Source organism: Cydia pomonella, unplaced genomic scaffold, assembly GCF_033807575.1.
Source record: "Cydia pomonella isolate Wapato2018A unplaced genomic scaffold, ilCydPomo1 PGA_scaffold_166, whole genome shotgun sequence".
NCBI classification, from domain to species: domain Eukaryota; kingdom Metazoa; phylum Arthropoda; class Insecta; order Lepidoptera; family Tortricidae; genus Cydia; species Cydia pomonella.
Genome location: NW_026907808.1, coordinates 190,787 through 203,206, shown reverse-complemented (window position 1 = coordinate 203,206; position 12,420 = coordinate 190,787). Strand labels below are relative to the sequence as shown.

Below are 12,420 nucleotides of genomic sequence, written 5' to 3'. Positions count from 1 at the left end.
GGCTCGCACAACCGAAACCACTAAGGTAGCTAACCTACTAGACGGAGCACATAAGACAATCGAGGTCACCTTACTGGCCAAGTGGCCACACACATACGCTCCACTAAAATAGTATGGGAACGCGATCGTTTAGGGATGTATCTGGGCTGCTATACTAGAAAATGGTGTAGAATACACTTGTGCTATTCAAATTGTAGCATTTTAAAATTGCACCTATCTGTAGTGACCTCTTGTTGCTTGTAAACACTATTAAACGGATTTGGTTTCTGTCTAGGTGTCAATAGAATAGAATATTATGTCAGTCATATATGGTTGCATATGCGGTAAGGGGTTAAGTACGGTACCTACTCGACTTTTTAGGTGCATAAAAATGTAAAAAATAAGCACTGTCTCGCCAACAAACCACATAAGCAGTTTGGCGAGTAACTTTAAAATTGATTATGTATATGTGCCTTTGAAAAAAAAAAACTGGTCTCCGCTGGCAGTGGCGCCGCGCCGGCAGCTTAGAGTAGAGGTCGTTGAGATGTGGACGTTGTGGTTACGACGACGACACAACAACGCCATTCATGAGCACGCTCCGTGCGGGTTGGACACTTGCGTGTCAACAGCGGGTCGGATATCGGATTGCCTAAAACTTAGATGAATTTGTTAAAATATTTTCATATGCTTTGTCTATAGAGCGTGCCAAATGAAATAAAATAAAATATTAATTTTCACGCAAGTAAGATCCATATATATTACAAACTAACATACATAAAATAATAAAAATCTAAAACTCAGTCATCATATTTTCAAATAAATATACATTAGTGACAATTCAAAATTCAAAAATTTATTCTGCATGTAGGCCTTAAGGGCTCTTTTACAAGTCAATACAACATTTATAGTAACATCATATAGTGACATGAAAAATACATAACAACATTTATAAATACAACAGCCAATACCTGGGTAAACATTACATTATAATAATATTAAAATAAATAATTACTACAATACAATAGAGATGTATAGTCTCTATGGTTAAAAACACATTAAATCTGGAGATGTAAAAGGTCCCCAATGTCAGAGTACTAATACTAATAATATTAATCATTAATCCCACCGCACTGTTTGTATGTATAAAAAAAAAGCATTGATTCAACTATTACAGCTTTCACGTGTTTTATGTTTAAAAAAACAAACAAATAAATCTTAATCATTAAAACTTAACTGTAACTCCCAACAAGCGATGCAATTAAATCAAAGAATATACTACATTCTAATAGTTTTTTTTAAATAAACAAAATGGACGGAATGCATCTATAGAAGAAATTAAGAACTATACACGCACACGCATTGCCCTTAATTTTTCATTCGCATTAATATAGCCGCTACCTGTGCTCCCATTGTATTTCTATTCGCCTTTATATCGCGCGCATTGCATAACGGTTTAGCGGTGCGGTGCGGTGCGCAATCGCTAATAACGAGTACGAAGATAAGGGAGGCATATGATAGTTTGATCGGACGAACAGCGCAATGTCCGAAGATCGGAGTGATTGGCCATGGGTACACTGATTTGGTAATTTTTGGCGTTGAAACTCTAGGTCCATGGGGTCCCAGCGCGTACAAGTTTTTTGCAGAAACCGCGAGGCGTCTGGTTGACGAAACTGGTGACCGAAGAGCTGACGGCTTCCTTGCACAACATATCAGCATTGCGATATAACGAGGAAATGCTGCCAGCATCCTTGGTACAATGCCTCAAGGGCCTATTTTAGATTTAAGCTAGTTATAGTAATCCTATGTATATATCCATTATTTTTTATGTTAAATTTTACTATATCTGGTGATCAGTTAAATACCAGCCGTTTTTTTACATAAACTAATGCAAGTTGTTTTGAAGTCTAGGGCATGAAATTGATATGTAGGTAATAGATAGTATGTATTTACTTAAGGCAAGGTACCCCTTATCAGTACAAACATAGATAACAGCACTCCTTAGTACACGCGGACTCTGACATAATGAATGTGGAATAAGTGGTCTTCTTTATTAGCAGTATTACATTAAAAGTATTACATTTTAAATAGATGTAGAGAATAAACTTATTAATAAAACTTAGCAAAGCTCTGTGAAATGTTGTCTCTTTCTGACAAACATAAATGTCAAAATGACAGAAACAGAGCTTATTAGACTTGACAGACGTTTATGAATATCGCCTTTATAAAGTTATGAATTAGATTATCTTTGTGTACCACTTCATCCTTTTTAGAAGTCGGTTAAAAATATAACGCGCCGTCGCGAAAAAATAATGGACTGGAACCTAATAGATAGATCCCATCAAAAAAAAAACATGTAAAATGTAGCCAAGACGAGACCATAAGGCTCGCACTGTCAAAAAGTTACCAGATCTAATCTTGATCTTAATCTTGATTTAAGATTGGATCTTGTAGAGCCAAGCTTCTAACTCTAACTTCTAACTTCAAAGCCCTAACTTCACAAACTCTACACCTATAATACTCTTTATTGGTACATCTCAGTAAAAGATACAAGAAAAAAAAAAGAAGCAATAGATTAAATGTAGAGGCAGACAACAGGCGGACTAATCAAATTCAGGGGCGGTAGCACGGTCGCATTTTATCACTTGTCACTATGCCTGTCACGTTCTAACTAGTATGTAAGGCTGAAAGTGACAGGCATAGTGACAAGCGATAAAAATGGAACCATTTTGCCACCGAACTTTAATCATAAGCCTTCTTGTTGGTTTCGCTGTAGACTAAAAACGATTCGAAAATCTTTTTGACTTTCGTTTATTGATAAAATATTTAAGTAAGCAGGATAAAAAAAAGTTGAAATACCTAAATAAATTCGTGTATTGTGTTAAGTTAAGGAGTTCATCGACCTGCATTAGCCACCATATTTGCTTATTTTGCGTTTGCGCACGCCTACCGCCATCCAAACTGTTAACTAACAATTTATAAACCTTATTGTCAAGACAATTAGGTCTGCCGATGGTCAGGTATTAATGCTAGTACAAGTTTGTTTTGAATTTTTTGAGCATCCCAAATAATGTTGACTGAGCAATGCTTGGCTACTAAAACTTGTACATACCTATAACTAACTAACTGCTTTGGCTCAGCGATCCAAAAAGAATCTTGGCCTCCGAAACGAGAGAACGCCACCTGTCCCGATCCAGCGCGGTTTCATGGCAGGAAACCGCGCTGGATCGGGTACATACCTATATAGGTTATTTTTATACAAATATATTCATTTATACAATAACACGTTCCGTGTTTAACATATTCGATTCCTAGCGCTAAAACATAATACATATATTCGTTATGGTTGACACGCGTTATTTGAATACATTTATTCTATTAATGCAGGACCAAGTTGTGAAAAATAATCTTAAAATTACGTATTTAACTGCTTGAAATTACGTTACGTATTACTTCTTGGTATGTATGACTTCAAAATTTAACACTAGTTTGAAAATAAATATATTCATAAAAATTTTAGATTCACAGTAGGGCTCATACACTTTAACAACGTGTGTACCTTATGTAGAGGTACATCAAATACTTGCCTCTTTGGATGGTAAAATGCTTCAATATTCAAGTACTTTCCTTAGTGGATAACGGAATAAAATTGATGCACTAATTAGCCATCACGAAACCCAAATCGCGTGACGTCACTGTTATGTGCCGTGATGGCCGCAGGTCGCCGACACGCGATCGACGCGGTGCAATGAGTGCACGGTGCAAGTGCACGAGGCATAGTTGAACGGGGGTCATGGCCTCATGTCTGTCGGTATGTCTGTTCGATTCTCAGACGCATCGGGCTGCGGACGATTAAACGTGCCAAATAATTCGTTAAAAACAAACTAACTTATTTTATTGTGGTCTAGACTAATTTTAGCGCTTTTGAATCTGGAACTCTCTTTTATTTCTATAAGAATTCAAAACTCCAAGTAAAATCCTGAATAAGCTACTTGCCACTTTTCTGACAAATATAGTCATCGTTGGCGTTCACAATCATCAAGTAAGCTTAACTGGTAGATAAAGTGCCAAGTTTCGCAGGAAGTTTTATCTGGCAGTTAATTTATTTGCTAATTAGCTATGCAATACTTTGCTTGGATATTGTGAAATAGGCCCTAAATAAAGTTGCTATTACATTTCCGTAATTCCCTTGTGTCGAAACTCCTCATTGTATACAAGATATGACAAGGTTATTATAAACAAGTTCAATAACCCACCGTTTTTCAATTGGCAGGTAAAGACGGCAAAAATTCACAAAAAGCAGACGGTTTGTCATTGCATATAATGATATCATAGAAAGATGTTTTTTTTTTACTTTACAACTCTCTTTTTTGATATTTAACAAATTTAACACATGTCAGTAAAAGAAAAAGGATCAAAGTCAAATGGCGTTCTAAAAGCTTAAATCATGTGTCGAAAGATGGCAGTAAATTTACTGTGGCTATAAGGTTTACTTCGCCAATCCACCTCTATTTCAAATTGTCTTTGCTACTATACGGGTATTTAGGGTTCTCAAGGGTCGGCAACGCTTAAGTGGCTCCTATGATGTTGCTTATATCCATGGGCGACGATGACCGCTTCCCATTAGGTTGCTCGTCTGCTCGTTTGCTGACTATGCTTACATTAAAAAAAAAAACATTAGTACAAGTAGCACAACCGAGGTTATATACCTCGACCCAAATTTTTGGACTACCCATGTAAAAGATTAAACCACAAGAAAAGGGCAAAATGAAAATGAAGTACTGATGTTTGTTAATCTGTAGCTTTATTTTATCGTTAGCTCATATGACATTACGTAAGTAGGTGGTCATACTACAACACAAAAGCAACAATTATAAACCGAACCCTCTGCAACTTACCATTAATCAATCTTATTGTATAGATATAAGATCTACAAGTGTTCAAAACGTGTGGATTTTACCAAAGATTTCAAAAGTAAAGATAGGCCCTTTCATACATATTTTATTAAATAATTTTGTTATTTATATATATATATATAACTATTGTGCAATTGATAGCTGTTGGTCCTTCGAATAATAAATAAATAAATAATGCCGAGCGAACATGCGCACATTGCGCACTAACGAAATGTGCACAAATGCCATTTGCGCACTAACGAACTGGCCCAGGTCATAGTGCCCGTAAGGCTCGTCTTTAATGTAATAAGGCAATGGATTTTACACGTGTGGTCATCGCCACGGACGCTGGTTCGGTGGTTTACCTAACTGTACCATCATTGACGTTGTATGACCGATAATAAACCATATTGCAATGATATAAGGTCGACCATAGTTAAGTGTAAGTGTGTAGTGGGTCGAAGTTATTATGAGTAGTATGCAAACTCGGCACGGTAAAAACTATCGGTTATAATAGAGGCGATAGAAAGATCTTGCTGCGGAAATAAGTATTTTATGGTGGAGTCTAATACAGTAAAAAAGCTGAATAGCTGTTTTTACAATATGTAGGGTTTATGGTTGTAAAGTGCAACTTTTTACCTGTATAAGTGTACCGACAGCAACAACATTTAAAAAAAGCAGCCAAGTGCGAGTCGGACTCGCCCATGAAGGGTTCCGTACCATTTAAGACGTATTAAAAAAAACTACTTACTAGATCTGGTTCAAACCAATTTTCGTTGGAAGTTTGCATGGTAATGTATATCATATATTTTTTTTTAGATTTTTCATTCTGTTATTTTAGAAGTTACAGGGGGGGGGGGGGGGGCACACATTTTTTCACTTTGGAAGTGTCTCTCGCGCAAACTATTCAGTTTAGAAAAAAATGATATTAGAAACCTCAATATCATTTTTAAAGACCTATCCATAGATACCCCACACGTATGGGTTTGATGAAAAAAGATTTTTTGAGTTTCAGTTCTAAGTATGGGGAACCCCCAAAATTTATTGTTTTTTTTCTATCTTTGTGTAAACATCATAATGCGGTTCATAGAATACATCTACTGACCAAGTTTGAACAGTATAGCTTTTATAGTTTCGGAAAAAAGTGGCTGTGACAGAATCGGACAGACAGACGGACATGACGAATCTATAAGGGTTCCGTTTTTTGCCATTTGGCTACGGAACTCTAAAAACTACTTGCTGGAGTAGAAAGTTTCGCACACAAATTTATCTTTGTAGTTTTAAATGAATCAGGGTTAGTTTCACTATACTTAAAACTTTGACACCTATCCGCTATCTTCAGTTATACCCGTAAAAAAAGATGGTTGTAACCGCGTCGAAATATCGGGAGCTCGAAAACAATACAAAAGGTAATCACGGTCCATATCCCGGTCGATTTAAGTCTAGTATTTGGTGGCTTATATTTTAGTTTTAGATTCATTTAAGATGATTTAAGCAGCATCTATGATCTAGCGACAACGCCGCTCGTGGCTTCTAAACCGATTCTTGAACGGCATAATCGCTCACATTTATGGGAAATAAACTGAGGGTCCGCACCGAGGCGACCCTCATCGCGCATGTGTATTGCCCGTTTTCTGGCCAAGTCTTGAAACCAGGATCTATCGTGGGTTTCGGGACCTCTTAAGGCTGTTCCTCCCCTCAACGCGGCTTGTTGCGAGGTCTTCCCATGAGCCGCGGTTGATATTAAACGCAACCACGTCGCGCTTTACGCAGTCCTTAATGCTGAGTAAGGGTCTCCCCAAACCAGTCGACGCGGAGTCGGCTTTCGCCGAGTGTTTTACACCACACTATTCGCATTTAGCCGATCGACCGTCTCCGCGGTTGGACACCTGCGTTTAGCAGTCTCATCCTCCTTGCGGCCGTAGAGACGCCCGATCGCCTGCGACTTGCTATCGCAACAGTTGTAAAGCGACGGTCGGCTCTCCCGTGCTCCGTCCTGCCGTCGAGACGTCAGACAGCACACGTACAGCCGTTGAGTCCGACGAACAGATGTAGGACAGCGGGGATCGTCAATCGTAAATCTCATTTTTGGAGACTGGTTGTTAGTAACAACCTGAGTTTGAAATTGAACAGACCTGTAAGATTATTTTCCTTGGTAATTGTTACATATTATATAATAAGTATAATAACCTGTGATGATGGATATTTTACGTAGACGGGCATGGAAAAAAAGGCTTACCAGCATTTTTACCGTCATCGGCTCTGTTCGGCCGTCGAAGACGCTGAACGGCTTCCGCCAGCTCTGACCGGTCCTTATCGTAGGTACTCGGTCGTGATCGGAGCCGTTCAACTCTTTCCGGCACCGTACAGCGGTATAAGGAGATTTATGAATGCGAACGTTTGCGGTAGGCTGCAAACAGCGTCGTACGAATGCGAACAGCTTTACGGCAAAACGCCGTTTTCCCGTCGAAAGACGTCGTTTCGCGTGGGCCGAGCCGATTTACGACTTATTCGCTCTTATTGCGTTGACATAAAGCTTTTTCCGTACGCGATTTGCCGAAACGGCGTCGACTAGTTTGGGGAGACCCTAATGGGCGTCCCACGTCGCGCTTGCCTGATGCAATTTGGCTCAGCTTGGTTCAGTTTTAGATTACAACTAATATAACTGATAAATTGATATTTACACCTCTAAACAATTTTAGAATTTATTTTTGTATCTGTTTGTTTCTATTAGCATCTCCTTGGATTTCACGGGCCTATAAATCCCGGTACCACAGGGCCAAACAGAAACACTAAAAGATGGTGCAAGGAGAAACAAACAATCCAGTAAAGGCAATTGATAAATACATTGACAAAGGCAAACATTGTATAAAAATATGTATATCATACATCATATATACCTACTAGATCAGCAGTAATTTAATAATTGTACTACTAACATATATCTAAACATTAAACTAAACTTATATTAATCACTAAACCTAAATGAAAAAAGGTTAGAAAAAATAATTAGTTTTTATTTTATTGAAAACTACATTATGGTCACTTTCTATGTTAAAATCCGTACATACAAATTGACCGATTTTCATAGCGTTTGAGTGTACAGTCAAGTTTAAGAATATAGGTGTACATATCTTACTCAAAAATACGTCCCATAGCATCTTATTCCAGCGTAATAGCGTAGTACCATATTTATGAGACGATTCTCTCGATACATATTTTTGCAGCTGACTGTACATAGACTTGGCAAAAAAATCTTATTTGATAGAAAAGGCTAACACTTGGCATAAAGTCTAAAAGAGATCTAACTTTAACCCGACTGTACAGATACGAAACCAAAGATTAAGTTAAGTGTAGTGTACAAATGTTCGAGACACGAAGATGCAGCGACCTCTGAGCAACGTCAGCGTGCATTCCTACCAGGACTACCAGCCCAGCAGGAAATATGGTAGGTCATCAGTCATCAGGTCATCTCACCTACTGCCATTTCGACCAACATGTTTCGCCTAATTTCATGTTCATCACATTTGCTCGTAAACGGTGTTATTGTATGCCAGCAAACTGAGATGGAATAAGCTATAATATGCTTACGGGCGTAATAGTTTTTTTTCATTGCGCATAATGTTTTTTTCAAGTTTGCGCAAAATATAAACATCAAGTTTTTTTGCCGTTTATATTTTTTTGTCTACATTTATAAATATAATACATTAATACTAATTAATTTAATAGCCGCTTAAAATATTACACAATTTTCAATCGTGGCTGAATGCCGAATAGGTTTGTGCCTTCGATGCCTAACCTGTCAAAAATGACAATATGGTGGACGACAAAGGTTTATATGTCACCGTATTTGTTGATGCGACGCGTGTGCGCCAGCTCCCAACAGCCTCCTACGCGTGGTGGCCAGCAGGCTGGATTGTCCGTTCCAGCAACACTGGATGAAATTACATGTCCGGTGACAGCGGGCAATCTAGACTGCGCAGTAGGATAGGAAATTATTTTTAATTTTTGTTTTAGTTTAAGTAATAGTAATATTATTTTAATTGTTTTGTTACACTATTACTAATCAAGGTATGGATATCTAATGGGTCTGAAATAAAAAAATTCATTCAATTTAAGATTTATTTCGCTTAAAATTTAGTTTTTTCCTCACAAATGTGATGAAATACTTGTGTGTGCCACGGGCGGTACAAGAATTACGAACTAAATTAACACTTATTCGTAGTAAATTCTTATTTACTACCCTTAATACACAAATTACACAATGTACTATTTCTCGAACATGCTCGGATTCAAGGAATGGTCGTATTTTTATTGTATTTCCTTACACTCACATGTGTGAGAAAAGCACCATGGCTGAAAGAGGCATTTTCTGGCTCGGACCTTTTGCCATGTGTAATTATTAACGAGAACAATACAATACAAATACTCTTTATTGCACACCTCAATACAGAAACAGTACAAATAATACAACACATAAAGAAGAGGTAAACAACAGGCGGTCTTATCGCTAAAAAGCGATCTCTTCCAGACAATCTTTAGGTAGCGGAATAAAAAAAATAATATATGTCACGTGAGCTTGTTTAGAGTACAAATAAGTTAGAGTCTGATCACGATAAGCTACTTTCAACATCAAAAAATCTAAACTCGTTATCTGCCTCCCTATCTCTCGAATATTTTTCATAATTTCCTCGTTCGAATTATTCGCATTACAGTTGAAGTAATCATATTATACAAAATTATGGGAAAAATTGTTTGGGAAGTGATAACATGCGATAATATTTTCACCGACACATTATTACTACTAAATCCTTCAGACCACCTGCTTCATGGATATTTTTCACACTGAAAAAAAAAAACTGTTGTGACGACACTTTCATTACATCTGTAAACGAAAATTACTTTGAATTTGTTTATTCGCTGTACCACTCTTACACACCATTTATGAAATAATTCTTCTCTTTCCAGGGCCACAGTATGAGCCGGGCGGCTACGCGGCCGCCGTCCAGCAGCGCAGCAACATGACTCAGCGGGAGGACGCGCTCAAGTTCGAGCAGGGCCGCATCAAGGCCTTACAAGAAGAACGGTTGCATATACAGAAGAAGACGTTCACAAAATGGATCAACTCATTTTTACAGAAGGTAAGATTCACACAAATATGGTAGCTCATCATCATTGGCCACGGCATCTTGACAGATGATTGATGTAGCGACGGATTAGGCTTGGCGCTGCATTGCCTGGGACACTGTAATCCAACAACACGAACTTCACCAGCATTCATGTTCCCCTCTCGACCTCCCCATCTTTTTCCACAGAAATTACGTGTGGAGATGGTTTGGTTGCAGGAGTTTCCGACTTGTTCTGGTTCAACCTTATTACTGTCGCCTGCGGTACTCGGAATCCGTTGCCTCTTCCGCCGCCGTACTGAATCCCATCTGCTCTGCTGTAGTCGCCGTTAAGGTTTTCACCCGTAACCTCGGGCAGGGTCCGCGTTATACGTTTATTCATAAGACACGGAATGTTCAACATAATCCGTTTCAGTACTTTCAGTAGTACTATGGCAACAGACGCGCTCAAGTATAAACAAGATTCTGTAGGAAGAATAATTATATGTAAAGGAAACTTTTACAAAATGGATGGAGTGAATTGCACGCTTAAAAAAGGTCTTCTTCAGTGGTCTTTAGAGCGTCATGATTTAACAGACTCACGTTTTAGCAAGGCCCTGCTGAAAGAACGGTTACAAATAGAGAAAATATCGTTCACAAAACGGATCACCTCAGTTTTACAATAATTAGGTGTAGGTATTCTGCCTTAGTGGCTGTTAAAGCTAAGCTAAGTTAAAGAAGGCATCAGAAGGAAACATTCACAAGATGGGTCAACTCTTTCCTGCAGAACGTAAGATATGCTCTACTTCCGTGGTGGTTAGAAACACCTGACTTAAGACTCGCTTTAGTTAAAGCAAGGCCTTGCAGTAAATCGCGATCGCGACTGTAGCGATGCAGAGGACTTACCGCGTTTCGTTATTTGCCTCTTTCGCTCGAATATGCAAGAGTGTTAGAGAGGCAGATAAGGAATTGTTGATTTTCGTGCGCGGAAGGCCCTCTGAACTGAATCGTTTTTAATTGTGCAATAGTATATTACCAGCGACTGAATCGCGGCCTCTTTGCGACTGAAATGCTGCAAAAAGTAGCTGTTTATGATATATACAGAAAAAAAAATACCCAATTCTCTGCATGCATCTGTACATAATTATTAAAACATCATAAGTAAGTTCTAGATCTTTAATGGACAAAAGCGTTACTTATGTATGTAATCTAATCAGACACATTATATACAGACAGTAGAGTCAGACATTATATTTTATTAGTAAAAAATAATAATTTCACGTTTACATTTTTTTGGGTAAATAAATGTGAACCCGAGTGTTAGTGATCAGACATTATAGCTTACTTAACTCTGTAATTGCATGACGTCAGTATTTTGCAATCATTTAAAGCATTGTGCTGTCAAATATAGTGAGGTGCTAATTATTTGATAAATATTGTGATACAACCGATACAATATTCTCAGTACACATGATTCATCATAAGTATTATCTCATATAAGGAAAATGCTATGAATAGTTTTATTTTCATGTCTTGAAAATCGTTTTAACGATATTCATTTCATTTATTTAATGAAGATAACAATGATCGTATTATTATAGGACATTATTTCACAAATTGACTAAGTCCCACAGTAAGCTCAATAAGGCTTGTGTTGAGGGTACTTAGACAACGATATATATAATATATTTATAAATATTTATAAATACTTAAATACATAGAAAACGATATTTATAAATACTTAAATACATAGAAAACACCTATGACTCAGGAACAAATATCCATGCTCATTACACGAATAAATGCCCTTACCAGGATTTGAACCCGGGACCATCAGCTTCGTAGGCAGGGTCACTACCCACTAGGCCAAACCAGTCGTCAAAAACACATACATAAAATACATATAGTACATTCCTAAAAATAATGTTAGTACTTAAAAGCTAAATTCGATTTTACATTTAAAATTATTTAATGAATTACAGGACAACACACATGATCAGCAATCATCTTTAGGATGCTGTTTGGGTTGTCCCTTGTTCTGCTCAGCAGAGATGCTGCTTTTTTGCGCAAAATTGCTGCAAATCCATCGGTGCGTGACTCCCCGAACATGGTGGATGCGCTGCAGAAGTTGGGCAGGCCGATCAGCATCCTAAAGGCATTGTTGTGCTGCAGCTTTTGGGTATATTGATGAGATGAAAAACCTCATCTAGCTAGGTTTTAATATTTGGAAAACATTACCCTCCTTCTGCGGCAGTCGGGTAAGAAGAATTCGTAGTTCTAGCAATAACAATAGTTTTGAAGATTTTAATCTGCCGGGCCGGTCAGATCAGTCATGATATTGTTCATTGCTATTTTTGGCATTTAACGTAGTTTATCTCGATCACCCTTGGTCATTCCCTTGGTATGCCAAGGTTACAATGTTATTACTGCCATCTTGAGCTGTA

At 37.9% G+C, this 12,420-nt stretch overlaps 1 protein-coding gene across 1 annotated transcript in view; it reads left to right on the top strand.

Annotated features, from left to right (window-relative positions):
• The first annotated feature begins 8,154 nt into the window (after positions 1-8,154).
• The window catches only part of LOC133533444 (spectrin beta chain, non-erythrocytic 5-like), a 109,185-nt gene continuing 104,919 nt past the window's right edge, over positions 8,155-12,420 (top strand). The window contains exons 1-2 of the mRNA XM_061872427.1: positions 8,155-8,319; positions 9,840-10,012. Coding sequence (XP_061728411.1) covers positions 8,253-8,319; positions 9,840-10,012 — 240 coding nt within the window. The 5' untranslated portion in view covers positions 8,155-8,252. The remainder of the gene's footprint in view (positions 8,320-9,839; positions 10,013-12,420) is intronic.